The sequence below is a fragment of the Branchiostoma floridae genome, chromosome 16 (assembly GCF_000003815.2).
Source record: "Branchiostoma floridae strain S238N-H82 chromosome 16, Bfl_VNyyK, whole genome shotgun sequence".
NCBI classification, from domain to species: domain Eukaryota; kingdom Metazoa; phylum Chordata; class Leptocardii; order Amphioxiformes; family Branchiostomatidae; genus Branchiostoma; species Branchiostoma floridae.
This window is the reverse complement of record NC_049994.1, coordinates 16,933,557-16,957,443: the sequence shown is the minus strand read 5'-3', so window position 1 is coordinate 16,957,443 and position 23,887 is coordinate 16,933,557. Positions and strand designations below refer to the sequence as shown.

Genomic DNA, 23,887 nt, shown 5'->3' with positions numbered 1-23,887 from the left:
GATGGTATATATGTACATGTTGCTTCCTTTACTGACAGAAATGGAAGATGAGGAAGAGTAGGGGAGTTATACACACATCGCTACTAACAGCCGCCTGCTGTAGTGTCATTCACAAATGTCTGGCACAAGGGATGAAATGGAGCTGGGCACCACCCCTAAACATCTGTTACAGACGCATGGGCAACAACACATGTATTGACCTTGTCTATGAGCTAGTATACAGATGGCATACTATTACAAGGTTAAGTTCCGTAGCTCGTTACTTGTTATGAAGCTAAGCATTAACAAGATGTAAATCATAGCATCACTTGCTGTCCCACACATGATGCATAATGTAGGATTGTAAAGTTCACAAGATCAAAATGTCGACACATCCATCCTAAGGCTTAAAAGAGAATATCATAATAGTAACTGTGCATACACGGAATGTATATACATCTCTCTTCCTCTCCCATCTCTTTGTATATAGATATATCCAATACGAGGTAAGTATGCATGTTTATCATAATAAATAGAGATACGTTTATGAAGGTTAGACATCCAGGTAAGCAATATTCAAATACACTTCAATCTCTACAACTGGATAAAAAACGGATATTTACTTCCGGACGTTTCGAGTGACATCCATCACTCTTCTTCAGCAAAAGCAGAATGACCTAGTCAGAACGTGTACAGAAAGGCACCAAGTCTGACGTCATCTACAGACTTAAGTGTGAAGGTCCACAGTGCAACGACACCTACATTGGAGAAACCAGTCAACCACTGAAGGCAAGGTACAAACAACACTGCAGGGCTACAGCAAGTGGATACTCTTCTGCCATCTACCACCACACTCAGCTACACCAAGGACATTCCTTCAGACTGGATACTACAGACATTCTTGACCTTTTTTGCAACGTTGCAGAACTGAGCGCTACAGAAACAGTGCTATTCCCCACATGACCCGATTGTTGAACGATTCATGACTGTACCAAAGCCTACTGTTACCACTTTATAATTAATGGTTAATTGTGTGAACGTCTTTCTCAAACCAGTCCTCTCGAATTAGAGCAGTTTTTATCTAGCTTGTCTTTTACCAATTCGATTATGATATTTTATTCTATTGCATGCCAGATTATTTTGTATACCAGATCGTTGGCTGATTTGTATATGTATGCCAAGTTTAACATCGTGTATGTAAAGTCTAACAACAATTCAGCCCCTGGGCTGCTAGTGTTAGACTCTGAGTTTGTCTCTCAATAAAGCCATTCACACCTCGAACCACGGTGGTACGAACGGGGTGTTAAGGAGGCCATCTTCGAGCGGATCTACAACCCGACCTTAAACCGGAAGGGAGGACTGCGCGTAGAACTTTCCAGTACATGGGACCCCGCCTTGCACCACAAAAGACAATAGTTTTTTCCTATGGTATTGTCTGACCATAGGAACTATCCTAACATGATTTACATTTGTGTAACCTTTTGCATATGATCCCAACGATTTAGTGGTTAAACCAGTTTTTCTAGTTAGCTGTACTGGTATTGAATTGTTCTGACTAGTTCATTCTGCTTTTGCTGAAGAAGAGTGATGGATGTCACTTGAAACGTCCGGAAGTAAATATCCGTTTTTCATCCAGTTGTAGAGATTGAATTGTATTTGAATAAATAGAGATATTTTGTCACAGGTTTATAAACCTGGTACTGCGTATCAATACATATTCAGTAAACTAAAAAAAAAGCCTTATGTTTAGCGTTAATGAAGAATGATGAATATGGATAGAATGTAAGACTGTGTTAGAAAGCGAGCATTGTCGTAAAGAATGGCGCCAATTGTAATATTCAAATGTCTGCATATCTCGACAAAGTAATATATAAGGTTGTATATACGTATATGTAAAGTACATATTTTAACCAGAAAGCTGCCAATATATTTGCCAGAGTTTCCATTCATATTGAAACAGTTTACATGAGTTGTGTATAGAGTTATTCTATCGTGGTTGCAAGTGAACAGCTCATGATATGTCAAATATATGCGTTATGATAGAAGCAATACAGGAAATTGTGATTTGTGTTTAAAGAATTACATCTATGGCACATTAGAGCCCCACACGAGCCCACCCTGGCTGTAAAGTCTAAAGAGAGTAGTTGGTCAGCCCAATAACCCAACAACAAGTTGTGTTATTCCATGATAAGTAATTCACTCGTTCGTTCACAAAAAAAGCTACATACCATATATACGGATAAACTAAACTTCAACAAACCAACACTACAAATAAGTTGGGACTTATTTGTAGTGTTGTTTAGATAAAGTTTAATTTATCCATGTCGTCATTTACCAACACAGATGAACTTTCTTGCTAATACTACATAGAGGTCTTTACAAAGTCAACGCTACTCATCGCTCGAAGGGATTAAGGAGCTGGACGTTAGTTATGTGTATGCATTAGGTAATCATTCACCATAATTGGCCTAAAGTCCCATCCATAGCTTTGGTTCGTTTAGCCTTCAGCAGTGACGAGCTCTCATTATCTACGACGCCACCAATTCATCACAGAGTCAGTGACAAGATAAACGACTCCCTCAATGCACAGGGCAGTTTCACTGGGTTGCAATTGGTCTCATGAAAAGTTGCATACTACATACATGTCTTTACTCGCAAAGCTTTAAAAGGCAATTCCGATTCGATACGCCTTAACAAGTTGTGTTATTCAACATGCACAAAGGAGAATTTCACTGGGTCGGTTAAAAAAAGGTTACATACTACATAGAGGTCTTTACTAACAAACATTGAAAAGGCAGGTCAATGTCAACGATAGCCCTGGCGACGCTGCTCATCGCTCGAAGGGATTAAGGGGCTGGACGTTAGTTATGTATCTGTATCTGTATCTGTATCTATATAGCCGGTATAACCGCCGTTCGGCGTAACACACCAGCTATGTGTGAAAAGAATGTGTATGCATTAGGTAATCATTCATCATAATTGGCCTAAAGTCCCATCCATAGCTTTGGTTCGTTTAGCCTTCAGCAGTGACGAGCTCTCATTATCTACGACGCCACCAATTCATCACACAGAGTCAGTGACAAGATAAACGACTCCCTAGATGCACAAGGCAGTTTCACTGAGTTGGTCTCATGAAAAGCTGCATACTACATATAGGTCTTTACTCGCAAAGCTTTGAAATGTGATTCAGATTTCATACACCTTAACAAGTTGTGTTATTCAACATGCACAGAGAAGAATTTTACTGGGTCGGTCTAAAAAAAGTTACAGACTACTTATTAAAGTCCTTATTAACAAACTTTGAAAATGCTACTCATCACACGGAGGGATTTAAGGGACAGAGGTTTGGTTATGTGTAATTAGGTAATTATTCACAATAATTGGCCTAAAGTCAGGTGCAATACGCCTTAACGTTATTCAACGTACACAATGGAGAATTTCACTGGGTAAGTCTAAAAAAAGTTACATACTACATTGAGTCTTTACTAACAAACCTTGAAAAGGCATTTCAGAGTCGACGACACGCCTTAGCGACGCTACACATATGACGTGGGGATTTAAGGGGGCGACTTGTGGTTATGTGTATGTATCAGGTTATCATTTACAATAATTGGCCTAAAGTCCCATCCATAACTTCGGTCCAGCTAGCTTAAGCAGTGACGAGCTCTCTTTATCTACGACGCCACCAATTCATCACACAGAGTCAGTGACAAGATAAACGACTCCCTAAATGCACAAGGCAGTTTCACTTAGTTGGTCTCATGAAAAGCTGCATATTAGATATAGGTCTTTACTCGCAAAGCTTGAAAAGGCAATTCCGATTCGATACACAAGTTGTGGTATTCAACATGCACAACGGAGAATACTCAAACTCAAACACAAAGGAGAATTTCAGTGGGTCGGTCTAAAAAAAAGTTACATACTACATTGAGTCTTTACTGACAAACCTTGAAAAGGCCAATCAATCACACGGAGTCAGTGACAAGAAAAACGACTCCCTCTCAACATTGTGACGTGAAGCATGCATCCGGAACGGGCATTGGATGACACGGCTACTTTATCTTAGACAACAAGTTGACACGGTTCCCCATTTAACAATGACATTGAGATAGGGAATGGTAAAATGCTGTAAATCATCCCCCATCAGAGCTAGAGGGTTCATCTCGGGTCATTTCTAGGAAACTCGATCCGCTTAAAGCTTAAGCCTGTTATTGAAGATGTAGGGATGGCTCTTTGAAAAAGAACAATTTTGTAAGAAAGTCAAATCGTTGGCTTACGCCTAGCGGCCGCAAAAAGATGTGAATGTCGTACTTTTACGTATTACGTAGTATCTAAATCGTAACAAATCAGAGAAAATAACGAAACAGCGGCAGTGAATGAAACCCGCAGTGATGCAAGCTTGACGCAAGTGCTGTGAGAGGCCACCTTATCATCTTTGCTTGCCGTTACCTTATTGGCTATTTACAGCAGGGGTTATGAGCCATGGGGGTCTTGGTCGCAGTCGAACCGCAGGTCACCCTAGAACGCGTTATTCTCTGAGATACGGCTTAGGCCGGGTCACTGACTGACCCCGCTGCATGGGTGTAAACTACAGCTTATTTTGCAACAAAGACACCTTAGATATACATAATGTTTATACTTTTTCGTATCTACATGATTTGCCCAGCACAGCCAAGTGGATATTTATTGCATTGCAAAAGATCAGCCAACGTTGTGGCCCCTCAAATAAAAGCAATTTTCGGTCTGTGTATTTGTGATTATCTTTCCTCCAGTTGGCCGGGACACAATCAGTTTTGTCCACAGTCGGACAGTCCAGTTCCTCACCTTTACATTGATACCAAACTTGAAGGGTACATTTTAGGAGAAACGGTTTTACCCCCAAATTAACTGCGAACATGCGCAAATCACAGTGGTGAAGTTTCAGTCTGGTTGTAGCTACCAAAGCACACTACCCTGCGGACGGACCCAATTTTTAAACATTTCGCATTGTGTCACAGACCTCATTTCTTGGTACAAGAATCTGAATGGGTGCGGCTGTCACATGCAATATAATAAGTGGCATGATGATAATCAAACGCACATAGACACAGAGTTTTAGTACAAAGTAAGAGTTTTTAAGATCATTCATCATATTTTGAGTCAATCTGTTTCGAACTCCTGGTCCGAACCTGGGTTCGAACGGTGGAACCCAGCCGGTACGTTCCATGTTCGTGCCGCGGGGGGCAGGCCTAATGTTGCAAGTTCAACCAGCATTTGGAAAAGTTGATATAACTAACGGCTCAAGTCTTGCCGTCGCAAATAGATTTCGGGAAGCCCACCAAAATAAAACTAACATTATCCAGAAGCCAGAATAAGTAGGATTCATGTGCAAGCGTATTGATGTCAAAACATCATGCCTGAGTTTTGTAAAGCATAGTGAAAGATCAGTGTGTGTGGTTTCTCATTCGAAAAAAGACGCCGGGGAATTTGACATGGCTGTAGTTTTTTTGGAGGCAAAACCGTTTCTCCTAAAATTTACCCTTCAAGTTTGGTATCAATGTAAAGGTGAGGAACTGGACTGTCCGACTGTGGACAAAACTGATTGTGTCCCGGCCAACTGGAGAAAAGATAATCACAAATACACAGACCGAAAATTGCTTTGTTTCGGGGGCCACAACGTTGGCTGAACTTTTGCAATGCAATAAATATCCACATGGCTGTGCTGGGCAAATCCTGTAGATGTGAAAAAGTATAAACATTATGTAGGTCTGAGGTCTTTTTGTTGCACAACAGGCAGTTGTTTATACGCATGCAGCGGGGTCAAACCAGGACAAACTGCGTTCTGGCCTATGACCTGTCCAGAGAAGGCTGCGCAGAACGGATGCGCATAGAGCTCTGCGGTTCGACTGGTCGTTACTGCGTTTACGGCCCACATTTCGAACCCATCAAAATGAAACAGACACTATAAAGTGGAAGGCTGAAGTTTGAGGGTTGAAATGAAATTCCATCATTTCTATTGCTGACAAATCACGCTGGATAAGAGCCGTTTTCCGGCTGACATTTATGGTGTAATCGATTTTATGCCAAGTTGTGGCGACGGTGGGACTGGAGGGTGCCCCGGAGAACGCTCTGACCACGGGAGGGGGTGCTCATAAGGGCCCCATTCAAATACACGGCGATCAGTCAGAGGCCATAGAGCTAGGGACCAATTGAATTTGTGCGACCGGTCGACCCTTGCTTGAGGACACATTTGGAATATGATCGATGCATGTGAGAAAGTGCGGTTTAAAGACAACAAAAACACACAAAATGTGAACAAACCGTCCTTTTGGTGACAAAATGCAACATTTCCTTATTATCTGTACCAGAATTGCGGTGTCATAAACACTCTTTAAAAGTTGTGGGCGCTAACTAGGAAATTAAACGCCCCAAAAGCGTCAGACAAGTAACTTTTGATTGCTCGACAAATAGCATTTTATTTCCACTAAGTAAGTAGTCCTTCAACTTTAAAAAGTTCGTTTCCAAACAGTACGGGTTCAGACGAATCGATTATCACCAGAAGCTCCACAATTGAATGGCGCCAAGTTTGCGACACAATTCTTTTGAGGTTTTACGTTTGAAATCTATCAAAACATTAAGAACGGGCATACGTCACAAGGGGTAAAAATCGCATTCCCTGGTGCACAATCTTGTCTCAGTAGTGCAAACATTTATGGATTTACAATTATCTTAAACACAAAAGACACATATGACAAACATTAGCTCGTGACAAATTTGTGACTCGGGGACAGACAATAGAGGGGCCGTCGTCAGGAGTGAAGTTTACCCTGGGGTGATTACAGATAGGATCTTTTCTGTCGTTGATACATGTGTCTCCCCGGAACCTATCAGTATGGTGTCGGTGATGTCGAAAACGGGACAATGATATACTGTCCTGAAGCAGCATATAACGCTAGCCTGATTGTTTATACTATTACCATTCGTAAATTAGATTAGTTTCTTAGATTTTTAGATATTAGCAACTCATGTAGTTAAACTGTTTTGTATGTATTGCATGTACAAGTTGTCACACATTGTATCCTTTACAGTTGCCGTGCAATAGATAAAGTTCTAAGATCTACTTTTAAACACGTCGGAATTTATCTACTGGGTAACGTCAACAGTATAGTGCGACACAGGGAACCACAGTAACGATAAGCACTTGGTTGTGAGATCATATGACAACCAAAGGTAACCCCAAGTACAGTTCCTAGCACAGGGTCCTAGGCCATGTCCTTCTTGGTTCCAATGGCTTCGACGAATATTCGTCTGATGTAGGTTCAAACAAGCGGTATACGTAGCAATCCTGACTTTTCTGCCCTTATGTTTTAAATGTCCTTTGTGCATTGTTTATCAAAAAGCTCAGGGCCATCTTAGCTCATTTTTCCCAATTATAACGAGTCCATCCGTCAATTCCGTTTTACCTGGCTGGCTTGGGCCTGCCTCGGTCTATGAAAGTACTAATATGTACCCATGAGAAAATGTGTCGGTGAGCATAAATTGCGTGAGCCATGCGGTATGGAATGATCATTATGGTCTCCAAAGAGTATTTTCTGTGAGAAGTACACGTCTGCATTTTTGCATGCGCTGCACTGATTGATTTGCAAAGTCGAGTCATCAAGCAAAAACAAAAGACTTAATACGACTGAATGCCCAAAGCTCTTAATGCTAAACAATTTGATCAATTCGTACAATACATTTGGGGGATTCTACTTCATAGAAAATCCACGTAGTGTTTCATCGTGTTTTGCAATGTTAAGAAATCACAGCTGCAAACATCAGGATAAAAATCTCAATTGTTTGCTACTAGATTTTTTTTCTCACTTAAATGATGTTTGCTCTTACACACGAACGAGGCAAATGCATTCATCATCATTATCATCATCGCCGCATATCAGTCAATGTGTCTGGACAAGGAAAGTGTAGTGATGACACGAAGAAGAAGAAGAAGTCAATGTTTACCGAGACGAGCCGTCATTGACATTTGTTCTCCACATACAGTATCTTATCAGATGCTGTCCCACTCAAATGCACCCTCTCCCAGGTGCATCCTATCTCATCAAGGTCACGCTCCACAGTTCTCTTCCATGTCTCGGCTTGCCCCCCGCCCCCTACTTCTTCCTGCTTGGCACCTAACGTTGGCTCATCTAGCTGCAAGTGATCTTTAAAACTGTCAAGCAAAAACGCCCCTGCTGTTCTAGGTGATGATATATTCCACTCTATGGTGGTATGAATGTTTTGAAAAATACGAATTTTTGAACACATCAATCCTGATTTGGCAACTGATACTCTGAGCTGGTCTTAGATACTCATCAGTCGGTACGTCAACCAGTTTACTAGTCATTTTAATTTCCATTGATACCTGTAGATATTCTCATTTTCTTTATAGCTTTGTGAAAGTTTAAGTGTGGGCCCGCCGCCTTACATCTAAGTCTAACTTTCTAAGAAATTAGTCTGCCCATGCAGAAAAACAAAATACCATTCTCGAAACGTCTGATAGATCTTAGATCTACCACTATGGTTTCTCCGTATAAGTGCAAAAGGTATTTATGCCTTACGAGACTTATTACGATATCACTGCATATTCAACTTTGGTTGTTTGAGACTGGACACCGATTGTTTGGTAGTACAGTATCTTCGGTACAAATGGACGGGGAAACACGCAATGTGCGGTCCCTTCGTCTGGGGTCCCGCAACCGTCAAACCCGCGGGCCTCCCTCATCTCCTCGGAGCGCGGAAAAGGGGAGTGCCCACCACGAGGATAACGCCTCTGAGTCACAAGAAGGAGAAGAAGCGTCTTCAAACGTGTACGAGGCGTTGAAACTTGAAAGCCTATCGCCGTCATTACAGCCCAACCGGCGGCAGCAAGCTGCTCCTGGGGGAAAGGCCTCCCCGGAGGTCGACTCATCGTCTGAAGGTAAAACCACGTTGATTTGATTATATAGCATCTCTGGATCCCCCAAACTAATACGAACGTGCAAATAAAAAAAGTTTGACCAAAAAAGCTGTATGAAAATCTAAGTTCAGGAAGGTTTAACAAATGAATGTGCATGAGTATGGCATACCGATCAGCAATTTTTTCCATTTTTGTTCTTTCACGTCTTCTTGTTTGACTTTGGTAAAAAAAAAAACAAGAAGTCAATTTTTTAGAATAGAAACTATAAATGCTGTAACAAGAACTCACGCAAAAAACCTGGATATTCAAGAAGCTCAAAAAGTTGCGCTAGTGTGGCAGCCCGGTAGTAAAGTTACATGTAGTATACAAAACAGCCTTACAAATACAAGGGACATTCCTACAACTGGCCCATTGGAATCCACTCAATATGTTCACACACCATCCTAGTGCAGATGGGTAGGTGAACATCGTTGAAAAAAAAGTCAAGTTTGAAATGAAGCAAATCGTACTATATATCTTTTTAAGACACTACCGTCACCGGTCGCCATGTTGTTTATGACGTCATCCGCGCCCACCTCTGCTGCCTGGCCGCCACCATGACTGTGGTGGTGAGTCTGGTGACAGTGGTCACTGTCGGGCTCGTCCTGATGGTGCTTATAAATGCACAGCACCACAAGCATACAGAGGTACTAGAGTATGTTATTTCAATAACCTTGTATGTATCTGTACAAATATATCTTTATTTATTTCTTTATTTATGTAGCTGGTAAAACCGGCCTTGGGCGATACTCCAGCTTCGCAGGCACGCGGCCAGACATCAGCTGGTGATATTTCGCTGAACGATACCAGATATTGACTCCTAGATTTCGAGTTATGTGGCGCCTTCCTTTTGCGACTCTTCTATGGGTTGTTACTGTACTAACTCTGGATTGATCCTCAATGATGAAAAGCAGTATTATATATCAGATACATTGATATGGTACATATACATTAATACCATTACCTGTATGAAGAAAAATCATTACTTGTGCTCTTATGTGTAAGAAGAGTAGCGTATGAGGTATGCCAAATGGCATGCTGTTTTCTGCAAGTTGCAGACTAATTTGAAGATTCAATATTAGCTGGGAGGCACGAGCGTGCTTTTAAGTGACGCTCTTGTTGTTTTATTCATTTGCTAGGTTCTAGTATACCCTACAAACATCAGTGGCTGGCCATTTCGCTCCACGGCGATGCGCCCTCTCTGCGACCAAAAACTTGACATATCGCTCAACGAATTGTATAGAAAAGAAACGAATATCTTTAAACTTTGTGTAAAAGTAAGAAAATTCGTTCTTCATCTCTGATATTCATTGAGCATCTTTCGAACCCTGCAGTGACGCATGCTTGACGCAAGTGCAGTGAGAGTGCACCTTTATCTGCAAACATCTGGTTGATTGCCTAACACTCAGAAGAAAGTACAAGTGATAATATCGAGCTTATTTGTATCTGTTAGCCTCATTGTCCTTTTTCCATTCTTCTGAAGGAAAAATCACGACTGTCTTTGAATGTGGATGTCTTGAAACGGAACCTGGAGGACAAGGAGCGAAATCTGACCGCCTGCTTAGATCAGCGTCTAAATGAGAAGAAAGTTTCAGGTAAATTTGCTTAAAACTCTCTTATAAGGTAGGATATGAACACAACATTACGACTAACGTTCAGGAAATTCAAAACTCATCAGTCGTTAAAAATTGCAGTTACTTTGTGCAGTAAACGGCATATCCGCCATTCATGATAACTATCAAACATCCATCCCTGAAATGGCGTGAAATCTATTTTAAATAAGATTTCTGTTTTTCCCGTATCACCAGCGGTTCCCATAACACCAGCCATTGGCACAACAAATGAAAGCCAAAGTGGCCTTGGCGGACACGTGATGCCTCAAGACACACGCAAGCCTGGAGAAACTACAGGTATGTTCGATAATACATAACTATGTATAATCATGGGGTTACGAATATAAATAAAACTAAATAAAAACAACATAGTAAAACGTGTGAATACGTATCAAGACATATGTAGTAACTGTAGATCTAGTATAGGAACTATCAAAACCTACAAATACCTTTGCCAACCAGCCACCCCAGGAATACTTGAAGCTGTTTTGGGTCTGATTTCTATTTTTCTAGTTTCACCAGCCAACACCACTTCTACGACTGAAAGCCGAACTGGCCTTGGCGGTCACGAGATCCTAAGAACCCTACAAGACAAACCCAAGCCAGCAAAATATACAGGTTCGTTTCTTCATCTATATGTGTACTTAAATTGTACTTAATGCATAAAAGGGTTGGGATTACGAGTATGCTTTTCTTACCGAATAGAAAGACAAAAAAAGAAGTCAAGTTTGTTATAAAGGTGACTTACTGTACATCCCTCTGTTTTCAGATTGTGAACAAATTAATCGAAGCCCCACAGGCCCTATTGGTTCTGGACTGTACACCATCTACCCGCGCGGACACAACGCCCCCTTGTGTGTTCTGCCGCGTACAGGCCGGCCGAGCCTGGACCGTCATCCAGCGGCGACAGGACGGGTCTGTGGACTTCTACAACCGGACATGGGAGGACTACAGCCGGGGGTTCGGCAACCTGACGGGAGAGTTCTGGCTCGGGAACGACAACATCCATCTACTCACCAGCCAGGGCAGGTACAAATTGTACATTGCCTTTGACAGGCTTGACGGGACTTCGGTCTACTCAGAGTATGCTTGTTTCCACGTGGAAAACGAACTAGCAAGGTATAAGTTACACCTGGGTCCACATAGTGGAACTTCACACGCATATCTGTGGTATCAAAGAGGTAGCGAATTCACAATGAATAGATGTGCCAGGAAAAGTCCTCGGTCCTCCTGTTACATACAGGACGGGAGGGTTTTGGATGGGTAGATGTGATGTCCTGAACCCAAATGGTTTCTATTGGAAGAAAGCTAGTGACTGCCCAAAACAGTCTCGCAATAAAATGACCGGGCTTGGTGGAACCAAATTTATTGAGATGAGGATATCTGAGTCTAACAACACAGCCTTCAGTAAGCAGAATTATGATAACTACTGCAAGTAGCCGAATGACGAGCCTTGGCTTTTTAAACAGAATGGTAGTCATGAGTATCTTTCCGTCATCTATCCTGTCATCGAAAGGAAAGGAAAACAAAAGGAAGGAAACAACAGAAAAGGAAAGAAAGGGGAAGGAAAAGGAAAGGAAAGGAAAGGAAAGAAAAGGAAAGGAATGGAAAGGAAAGGAACGGATAGGAAAGGAACAGAAAGGAACGGAAAGGAAAAGAAAGGGAAGGAAAGCAAAGCAAAGGAAATAAAAGGAAAGAAATGAAAGGGAAGGAAAGGAAGGAAAAGGAGAGGAAAGGAAGGGGAAGAAAAGGAAAGGAAAGAAAAGGAAAGAAAAGGAAAGAAAATGAAAGAAAGGGAAGGGAAGGAAAGAAAGGGAAAGGGGAGGGAAGGAAAGGGAAAGAAAAGGAGAGGAAAGGAAGCGAAAGAAAAGGAAAGGAAAGAAAAGGAAAGAAAAGGAAAGAAAAGGAAAGAAAGGGAAATGGAAGGGAAGGAAAGGGAAGGAAAGGAAAGAAAAGAAAAGGAGAGAAAAGAAATGAAAGGGAAAGAAAAGGAAAGGAAAGGGAATGAAAGGAAAGAAACTTAAGGAAAGGGAAGGAAAAGGAAGGAAAGAAAGGGTAAGAAAAGGAAATGAAAGGAAAGGGAAGGAAAGGAAAGAAAGGGAAAGAAAATGAAAGAAAAAATAGGCGGACAACATTGTGATGAAATGTAAATGGTAGTAAGTAGAGATGTTATGTAAAATCAAAAGGTTACGTAAAATTAGATTGTTAACGTTTGTCAAGAATGTCACTATGTTAGACATTTTATAATTAGGAAAATTAAACCTAGCAACTGCTTTCTAGCAATCTTAACCCTCAAACCACCGTATGGGGTCAAAACTGACCCCAGGCGCATATCAATGTGTGCCATTATGTCGTTTCTGGTCTAAAACAAATTTCCTTCCAGGAGTTTGTTTGTACATCTGTCCTATAACTTCTTATACGTTTTTACCGAGATTGGCTAATTGTTAATTAAGTTATCCTCGAAAGTTTATGCATGGTCCAGTGGGGTCAAAACTGACCCCAGCATTTTTTTAAACAAACGTTTGCGACCCACACCTAAACTACTTATCGTAGGATCACAAAATTTTCAGAGAATGATGTACATGTAAGCCAAAATTATTGTAACAACTTTTGTGCCATTAACATGTTATATGACGACATTATGACGCCATCTAGGTAATATCGGCCGCCATCTTGGACTTTGACTGATGACGTCATCAAATTAGCATAAATAATGAATATTGAGTCCTGAAATTTACATTGAATTTCATAAGATGAGATAAACAACTATTATTTGCCAAGAAAACCTTAAAACTTAAATGTTTAATACAAAATTGGAAAATTTCGTAATAAATATGTCTGTCAGAATTCCGTTGCCATGGCAACATGAAAAATGATGAACGGACTTTGTTCACTGAAAATGTTTGCTATCAACATTTTCTAAAAAGTTACCAAGTTTGGTGGCCCTAGCATGAGCCATTCAGGCGCTATATGGCATTGAAGCTGGTACAGGCATCAAAAACCTCCTTCCCGGTCTGAATAGCGTTTGTGCAAAATGTGGTCCTCATGATCTTTTGCATAAATTATGATAATGAGCTAAAAGTATTCTCACCTAATTATGTCAGAGTGTCCCATATATATTAATGAAACTATACATATATACAAATCACAAAAAGATTCACACAAAAATACTGTATTTGTACAAAACGTTTTGGGGTCAGTTTTGACCCCATACGGTAATCTACGTCACAAAAAAGCTACGGTGGTTTGAGGGTTAAAGAAAAAAAAAGATATTCATTAAACCATTACAAACATATTTATTAAACCATTATTATCATGGTTATATTGAAATCATTTTCGTTATAAATTATTCCTGCTGTCATTTTACTTGATGGTTCCCCAACTTTTCTTTGTTTTTGTTTATTTGAAATCCCAATAAAAAATAACCCAAACTGTCGTCAGTCACAGTATATCACTACCGTATACATACACGTTATTAATGACGAATAAATAAAACCAAAATGAATGTTCATACCAATCGTATAGGATTATCATATAAGGAATGCTGACAAAACTCAATGCATACTATGCTATCAGAATTTCAACGAAGATATTCAAATACTTAGACTAACAACAGCCTCCAGCAAGAACAGTAACGCACATGGCGATATATTTGTAAAGCCTTAAGCCCCTTTTACAAATCAAGAATTCAGCTCGGCCGACTTGTCAGCGAGCTTCAATTGGGCATTTTCGGCCGGAGTATGACCGGCGTTTGGGCGATTACGCGGGCTTCAGGCGACTTTTAACAGCTCGTCCGTTGGGGTTTGAACCTCCGTGGGATGTCAGTTGTGCACCAAAAAAAGCAGGAAAGACAATGACTGAACTTTCCGGAGGGAAACACCGAGCCCCGTCCAATTTGTGACGGTGCAGATTATTTGATAAAAAGTAAAGCCGATGCTCGGGCGATGTTGAAATTCGGCGAGCTCTGACCGAGCGACAAATTCGGCCGGCGTCCGCATGAATTGTAAACCCGGCTTAAGGACAGCAGCGTCCAGACTATCCCATGTAAAATCATTAGTAAAGAACAGAGAAAAAAGTCAATTTGACAAAAACTGTTGTGATTGTGAAACAGGTGGAAATTTGTAGGCAAAATGTTTGCCTTCATTTTAAGTATGCATAGATCACTACAAATTGACAAGACATTAAAGCCAAGTCACTTTTTTGGTACACTCAAGACTCACACTAAGGGTGATTTTATATATAAACATGTAACGTTATGTATACATTTACATTTATTTATACATGTTCCTAATTTGCCTTATACTTCCTTGTTTAGTACTAGAAAATTTCAACTTTTACTTGTATCCATACATAATTATCTAAGTTATGGCTAATCATTCATTGTAATGTGTTTTCATTGTATTGTTTCCTTTATTTATCATCTATACTTATTTCTTTTGTTTAATTGATGTATATCGTTAAAAGTTAGTAAAGGAAGGCTTTCGTATAAGCTCTTTTGCACTGTCTCTAAATAGTTCATTGTCATTTATCTATTATTTCTTCTTTAGGTGCGAAATGAATAAAGAATAAACAAGAGCTGTTGTAACTGTCAAGTAAAAAGTTGTAATAGTTTAAATTTGCATGGAAAAGGTCTATCTTCATTGCAAGTATGTACAAAATAAAGATCATGCAATAGTTGTAACATGTGAATGAGACGGTGTGTTAAAAATATGTAAAAGAAAAAGCCTATTGTTTGCGTTATTATGAACCTTTTTAAGACTTATGAGAAATGTATAACAATAATGTTAAATGCCATATTTTGCAGAGAAAACACAATCATAACCATCATCATGATCAGTTACAATACTTCATCAATTGATACATAAAGGGATGGATACAAATATTGGAGAATGCACCACCTGTGTACGAGGGGCATTCAATAAGTAATGTCCCTGACCCATTTCCCATAGCAGGAGATTAATGAAACTTGGCACAGTTATTAGTCTTTCTCTTCATAGGAACCACCCAGAGTTTTGCATTTCTCCCATCATTTGATGTAGCTCTGGACACCGTTCTTGTAGGACATCCCAGGTTGGTCCTCCGACAGATGCCTCATCAATGGCAGAAGAGGGACGACCAGGTCTGGGAGCTGTTTCCACAGACTTCCGACCTTGTTTGAATTCAGGATGCCAGCGTTTTACAAGGTCATATGATGGGGCATCATCACCATAAGTTTTTTTTCATTTCATCAAAAGTCCCCTTTGGTGTGCGTCCTTTCAAATACAAAAACCGGATCACTGCGCGACACTCAACTTGCTCCATTTCACACCTGGTCCATTTCACACCTGACTCAGTTCAAACACCAGTAAATCAGTAACCACAATTAGTTCAGAGCTGTTTTTTTGCAACATAACCCATAGAGATATGACTCATTACACATGCAAAATTTCATCTAGATCAAACAACTGGAAGTGGGTCAGGGACATTACTTATTGAATGCCCCTCGTATGTACTCGTGTCACCGTGTTCTGTATAAAGTATGTAGAGAGATTTGATTTCATTAAACAAAGAATCAGAGCGATTGTTGTTAATAGACTATTGTATTTATTAACAACATCTGGTTATGATCACCATGTATATATGTTTATAGTAGGGCACTGAATGGAATGTATTCATTCCTTTTTGTTTTTAAACACTACTACAAAAGATTTCACATGATTCTGTATTCTTTTCATGCTCGCACTGTGGATGGTTTCTCTCTATTTCCTTCAACCTTGCTTGCTATAATGTTAGGCTCATGAAGAGTGATTTTAAAGTTACAAAAGCTACAGAAATATCCGATTCGATAGAACTTACACACTGTATACTAGTAAACTGATTACTACCGAGGACACATCCAGTTTGATCAAAAGTTGAAATGGCGTCGTTTGGGTAACCATAGTTACAATGACGTCATTTCATCACCCTGGCAACCATCGTTAGGCGTCTCTTCCCGACCGGGTACTTTTCTCTCCCACCCCCGCCGGATCCTGTTCACGCGAGAACTGACACAGGGCAGCAAGGTCACGACCTTCAACAGAATCAAGATGGCGGGCAGGATCAGGGTGATCTGGAATCCGGCTATGGTGTAAGAGACAAATAGAAACGGTGAGACGAAGATGTCCACGCCGTAGATCACCATGTGGGTGGTGGCAAGAAGCAGGACAACCCAGCCGAGCTTGCCCTGAACAAATGTAAACTCGCGCCAGTTCATGGCGTTGGTAACGGAGGGGATGGAGGAAACACCGAGAACGACCATCAGGAAGAAAGCGAGCGCACCAAAGAGGAGGAAAGTCTCTCCGCTCCACCGCATCTGACCGAAGACGACACCCCCATCTGCAGTCACCGTGGTCTTGTCGAAATGTCGCCCGTAGTAGGCCGGGCTGAACTCCAGCAGCGAGAGGCAGGCGTGGATAGAGGCGACAAACAAGCACAGCAGACCGAGCTGTTTGCGAGCCAACAGCCACTTGTCCAGCCAGCCGGGGAAGCGCCTGTACTTCGTGCCGTTGTACAGTTGGACGAAAGAGGCGAGGACGCCAGGGAAGTAAACAAAGGACAGGATGGTGATGGCCGTCCCGGCTAGAGCACGATTACAGTAGTGCACAGGGATATGCTGAAAGGGGATGTCAGGCTGGCCATCGATTGCTTTAAACACAATTCCCCGGTACAGAGTGTAGAGCAGGAGAAAGACGAACGCTCCAAACGACATCTTGAGAGCCAAGTGCCAGGATGGAAGCAGGCGGAGAGGGATAGCCTCGATCTCGCGCGAGGCCAGCAAGCTCCCATAATCCACCGGGGCGAAACCCATCTCTTTGGCCAGTTGCATGACGGTCTGGCGAGCCTCATGGTCATCACTGCTCACAAAGACCTGACAAAAAAAGCAAATATCTATTATTTCAAGGAAGTTGAGTTCCGTGCCCAAGAGGTTTAATCGTCCTTATATACTGTTCACGTTGTTTTTTCTTTATTTGTTTTCTTCAGAAAATGTGCAGGAAGTGCTGGTCGTCATCTATAGCCTGGTTTTCAAACATATTTAGATGCCGAGTCTCTTGTGTGAGAGGACGAAGTAACTTGGCAGCTATAATCAAATGAGGTTTGGATACCAGACTACGTCTTCTACGGCTAACCACGGCAAACCACTTTAGATACGTGATTTTAACAAAGTCTCCTATGTCCAATGTCTTAAGTCGCCTTATGGACTCATCATATGGAATGTGTATCAAGAAAATGAAATCAAAATATCTTCTGACCTCCTTTGACCCCCCGGACAGCCCTGAGCTCAGCGTCCATGCCGACACGACGTTGAAAGCTTTCACCACTGTGGAGGCGGGAAACAACTTGGCGAGGTACTCGGCGTTCGACTCACCCTTTCGGATCTGAGTAAAAACGACTTCAAATTTAGACACAAAATGAACATCGGAGATAGCATTGTTACAATTTTGGAACCACAGTACTTACGTAGTGTTGTATATATAGGGCAATGACCCTAATTGACGCAGGCGCAGAAGGCCCAAAACGAGTCCATACAGTATTTTAGCCTATTTTCGACTTTTAGCAGGAAAATGTTAGAAACATTTCATATGGTGAGACAGTGTAGGGTGCAGACGTTCAGATTAGGCAAAAAAAACAAGGTTTTGGTTGATTTTTTTAGCCTGACCTGACCCCTTATTTGAAGTGGTCAGTCCCTAACTTGAGGTCACGTGATGCCAAGATGGCGGCAAACACGAAAAATTCGGGACCTTCCACTGGCCAGAAAGTTTAGATATTAGACTTTTGGACACTTGAGATAGCGGGCTGCTGTTTGAGGTGAGTTCTTATGACCTGGAATGTTCACGGATGAGATTATGACACCCTGAACTTGCTAACTTTTACATTATGGCCTATGCAGATTTCTATTAGTGGTAACTGCTCTATAGCACATAATGCTATGTCATGTTTATGTTAATAAAAGATTTTAAAAGAGGTAGCTACCACGCATCAACTCACAATGAATGCGAACGATTGATTGATTATCAATCATTAGCCAATAACTTTAATTTCTGAGGACGTACCTTGGTGCTGTTGCTGACGTCGATGAGAATCTTGTCGGCCAGCGCCTCCCGGTCCGCCTGCAGGTCGGGGTAGTTCTCCCGATGGACGGCCACGAACACCAGGTCAGCCTGGGACACGGCGGCATGGCGGGTCGTCACCTCTGCACCCTGAGGGGGTCAAGGGTCAGGGGTTATCATCTAAGGGTCAAAGGGCTGTTAATGTTTAGCGGTTGTTATCTTTAAGTACCTTTTAAGCAGCCCAAACTAATCGTCGAGTCAAACGTATGTCGGGCCACTCATATGCGTATATATTGGTTCTTGAAATCGCAGAAGCCACAAATTTTAAAAAAAGGTGGGGCTTTTCGTCTCCCTCTGCTTCCAAAAAGGAAGTCAAACCCAAGCATTTTTTTTTCTATTTGCTTTTGGACAGACGAGGACGATGTGGCACTGCACTCAAGTTTTGTAACTTATATTAACAATGCCACATACACGGTACAGACAGAAGGAAAGTCGTGTAAAGTGCCTTTCCCAAGGGCACAACGTCGGGGGCACGGTGGGAATCGAACTTAGGACCCATAGATTCCGAGCCGAACGCTCTACCAGTTACGCCACGCCCGACGCCAACCAGTTTAGAATTAGCCAACACTAGTATTAGAGTAGAATATTGTTCATAACTGTCCACTGTCACTTGTATATCCACTATGTTTATACCATTACTGCAATTAGCCCTCGGGCACGAACTTGCAAAATAAACTTCAATATAATATAATATAATATAATATAATATAATATAATATAATATAATATAATATAATATAATATAATATAATATAATATAATATAATATAATATAATATAATATAATATAATATAATATAATATAATATAATATAATATAATCATGAAATAAGATGTTATCGGCTACGTCCCTGAGGCGTTACCAAAAAAGACCTTATTTTGAACACCACCTTGGCGATCCTCCAGTAGCATGATGGCCCAGTAAACTTTGGCCACTAGATGATGCAACTCTTTTATAAGCTAAAACGAGCTTTTTTTACGCAACGATAGATACATAAGTTCGTAACACCAATCAAATACCTTCACTTTCCATAACCCATGGAAATGATAGAATTGAAAAATGCAAATACAAAACCATGCGTTATCTATAGGATACACATGTAAGAGGTTGAATGCCTAGCGTGTGTTTATCAAGAAGGGTTTCGGATGTTACATAAATAGGTCACTAAGGACAAAGGTTAGTGACCGTTACCTAACGATGGATACTGTAAATGCAGAAATGTTCGCGGTGGATTTATGTTCGCGGTTTTCGAGGTAGCCACTTCACCGTGAACTTAAGACCACCGCGAACATTTATGTGGCTACAGTCTGTGGCGCTACCGCGAACTTAAAACCACCACGAAAGCTCCATGTTTCCGCTACCGCGAATTTAAATCCCCGCGTACTTAAATGCATTTGCAGTATTGTAACTTTCTAAGTACGCCTCAACAAGATGTTGCTGTGTCGCAATTGTGGAACTGTATATACATGTGCCGTCGACGCTTTAAAATTTGCCAAAAGTTATTGTAACTATATTTCTCTCCAGTCACTTTCTGAGGACTAAGGACACGTCAATTTCTTGTTAAAGCGAAGGCAGTAAATGTTTACCAACTGTCAATCATTGCGAGGGCACCACTTGGCCAAAATACTGTCAGTGGGTCACGTATCTGCCCATATTGAATACACATGTCTGCTCTTGTATAAGCTTGGTTGACATTGACTAATTTCTACCAGATTTCTTGACTCGTGTGAAAAATAGAAGGAGGAACTATCCAAGCAAACAGGGTTGTCAATGTGTTACTCGTTGGTCGGCCAATCTTCTACAAAAATGCAGCTTTTTTAGACAAACTTATTCTACTTTCAAAGTAGCTCAAGGAGTCTTACTCAGTCTACGCTTTTAGTTTAGCGCTCTCACAATGACTTTGCATTTTTACCTGCCAGAAGAGTCAGCAACTGACCTGACAGGGTTGCCGATGTGCGTTTGAACTCGTCTTTCGCCGGCTTATCCTCTGGCATATCATGCATAATTTATTTGGGCAAACTTCTTATTTTTCATGGAGCCCAAGGAGTCGTATAAACACTACCCTTTGGCGCCCTCAAAGAGACTTTGTTTTCGTTCCTTACCTGCGGGAAGAGTCGACGATTCCGGTCGGGGTCCCTGCTGCCCACCACCACGGGAAACCCTGACCGCACCAGCCGCTCGGCCAAGGACCGGCTGTAGTCGCCGCTCCCCAAGATGGCGAGGGTCGGCCGGGAGGACTTCGAACTGCCCTCCTGGACCTCGCTCAAAAGAAAACCATCCTTCGTCTTCACCTCAGTGTCTCCACTGATCGTCTTCGAATCCTTCTCCATCGTTGCGAGCCACGAAATAAAACTGCAGATGACGCGCAGGGTCCAAGACGCAAAAACAAAATTGCCCTAGATCGAGTCCTCAACAAAAGCCTCGGTCCCTGCCAACCGAAGCCTTCACGAAGTGGACGAGCCTCGTAGTCTTCACAATAAAACGTGAATGTAACTGATTAATCAAGGGTGGTTCTCTGCAAGCGTCGCCTTCTTCAAACAAAACAAAGAGCCTCAGAAGGAATAGGCCTCACTTAAGGCTCGGAGTCCAACTGTTTAAGTTCCAGCTGGGTGTTTTATCCTCCTTTGTTGCAACATTTATCATTCTCAAAGAATGACGTTCTCTCTTAATTCACCATATATGGAGTGATGGGCGGGCCTTACGGTCAGTGAAGGCATTTGCTAATTGACAGGGGGTCTCTCTGTACTACTCTCCAAGCAGAGGTTAGGCTCGGCTGTTTTTAACGTTTTTTTAGTCGTTTTTATCGGGCTTTCTATTTTTGTTCTTTTTTATCTTGCTGTGTCTAAAACTAACTTTGCCTGGCGTACTTCAAGAAAAATGACAAAATAGAAAGCCCGATAAAAGCGACTAAAAAAACGTCAAAAAAACAGCCGAAGCCTAACCTCTGCTTGGAGAGTATCTCTGTACTAACCCCGTGTGCTTTGCGATTACACAGCCCTGACCGAGCTACCTGAACCAGGAAAAAATCAATGTCCTGATGTGTGAACGTGTCACTTTTCTCAGGAGATTGGAGCAAACTTTAAGACATTTAGACGAAGACCGTCAAAGTTAAGCTAAAAATGCCACGGCCTTGACTCAAGAGCCCCCAGTTGATATTGTCAGTGTAACTGACGTAAGGCATTGGCCGGTTGTTTCTTAAACCATATCAAGTTGCTTGAGTTACTTCTTTATGGCATATCTTATTACCTGGATGTTTATTCGGGCGATATAACTCGTCAATCCCCAGATTGGAAGAGAAATTGTCTTTCTTCTGATTTAAGATAAACTTTTGTTCTTTACAGTGGTTAAAGAACAATTTATTTCTATCAAGTTTAAACAGTACAGACCAACACAGTCTAACCATCTATTTGAAAGAGAACAGATTTGGCAGTGTACGAACATTCGCGACATTCTAATCAACTCAACCACTCATGACGACATAAAAAGTTTTAGCCGTTTGGCTTGATTCTCATTGGGGAAAGCTGTTCCACATCAATGTCAGTGCAGGCGTCTGATGTCCGGAGCACGGGTCCATATGTGGGCTTACTATGTGGGCTTACATTTGGTTGATTCCGCAAAATTCGTGCAGTTTCTCGGAAAGGTAAGGAATATAAAGAGATGGAGATAGAGAGAGAGAGAGAGAGACACACACACACACAGAGAGAGAGAGAGAGAGACACAGAGAGAGAGACAGAGCTAGAGACAGAGAGAGAGGAGGAGGCAGACACACACACACACACACACACACATACACAAATACACACACACGCACATTCACACACACAGATAGACAGAGAGAGAGACGCAAGGACTGGAAGCTATATGTTCACAGATTTTTCACCGTGCCACTCTGCCTTGTGATCATCATCTAAAAATAAATCTTCGTTCGTTTCGTGGGATGACGATGATGTAGTAACAGTACTGAATAGCAGTGGGCCGCTGTGTAAACACCCTGGTAACTACATTAAGATAAACCCCTCAAACATACTTGTGGTCATTATGAGGGCGGGGGTGTTTGAGGTCAAAGGGAATAGTTTGTGACTATGACAAGATGTACATTATTCTTGAATATTTACCTCTTTACCACCTAGGACATTTCCTACGCTTGTAACAATATGGTATCTAGATTTAGATAGTCCAAACAGACGTCATTGATAAGCTCATCGTAACATAAGATTGTTACGCAGGGGTGGGGTGGGGTGGATTGACTTCGATGAACTAAGGCCTCTGGAGAAACGTAACGGAAAATGTGTTTCTTTTATACCTACTACATACCTACCTACCTAGTCCCTTCACCTCCAGGGACAAGGACAAATCTTTTATACTGTTACATTAAATCTCGTCCAATCCACCCTATCATGTCCACTCTAAGTAATTTCCCCAAAGTTGGCAAATACATGTAACCACTTTGTTAAGCCTTGTGGACTCTGGGCCATTAGGAGACTTCGAGATCGGGGGTGGTACAGCACTAGTCACGGCATTTGACACAAAATAAGCGCACCGTACCATGTACCAGGACAAGTCACAAATAAACAACGGATTCAGTGCCTGGTCGTACCTTTCGCCATCAAGTTGTCAAATTACGGGTCTAGTAACTTGCTGTGCCTTTCGACATGTCACACAAAGGATCTTGTCACATGTCGTACATGCACACGTCGTCAAATAACATATGAGAGTGTTAGTGCCATGCCGTAACTTGTGCAGTTTCTCAGAGTACAAAGAAGAGTGATGGATGCCACTTGAAATCGTGGGATGACTATGACGTAGTAACAGTGCTGAATAGGCCGCTGTGTAGTCATTGAAAAAAGTCACAGTAAGCGCCCTGGTAACTGCATTAACATAAACCCCCCAAACATCCTTGTGGTCATTATGGGGGCGGGATGGCTGAGGTCAAGGGAATGGCTTGTGACTCTGACATGTTGTAGGTTATTCTGAAATATTAACTTCTTTACCACCAAGGGCCTTTGTACCATTATGATAAACCACACGAACAACTTTGATACGTTCATCGTTACAGAACATTGTTGCGCATAGGGGAGTGTGGGGGGGTTGACTTCAGCTGACAAAGGACTTTCGAGTGACATGAATCTGGAAAATTGGTCTATAGTAATACACCCCTCACATGTAGCGAAAATCGATCGGACGACGAGTCTGCGAGCTCTAAATTACGAGGAGC

At 41.6% G+C, this 23,887-nt stretch overlaps 2 protein-coding genes across 2 annotated transcripts in view; one reads left to right on the top strand and one right to left on the bottom strand.

The window, feature by feature from the left end:
* LOC118403020 overlaps nucleotides 1-1,395 on the top strand; it is a 2,659-nt gene extending 1,264 nt beyond the window's left edge. Inside the window, exons 3-4 of the mRNA XM_035801456.1 lie at nucleotides 676-773; nucleotides 1,245-1,395. Of these exons, the coding sequence (XP_035657349.1) occupies nucleotides 676-773; nucleotides 1,245-1,395 (249 nt within the window). The remainder of the gene's footprint in view (nucleotides 1-675; nucleotides 774-1,244) is intronic.
* A 14,591-nt stretch (nucleotides 1,396-15,986) lies between these two features.
* On the bottom strand, nucleotides 15,987-21,311 carry LOC118403827 (metalloreductase STEAP4-like). The gene is made up of 4 exons (XM_035802680.1): nucleotides 20,775-21,311; nucleotides 18,615-18,761; nucleotides 17,814-17,939; nucleotides 15,987-17,431 (listed from the first exon to the last, which is right to left on the bottom strand). The coding sequence occupies exons 1-4, from the start codon at nucleotides 21,000-21,002 to the stop codon at nucleotides 16,466-16,468; spliced, it is 1,467 nt and encodes a 488-aa protein (XP_035658573.1). The 5' UTR covers nucleotides 21,003-21,311; the 3' UTR covers nucleotides 15,987-16,465.
* Nucleotides 21,312-23,887: the final 2,576 nt, after the last annotated feature.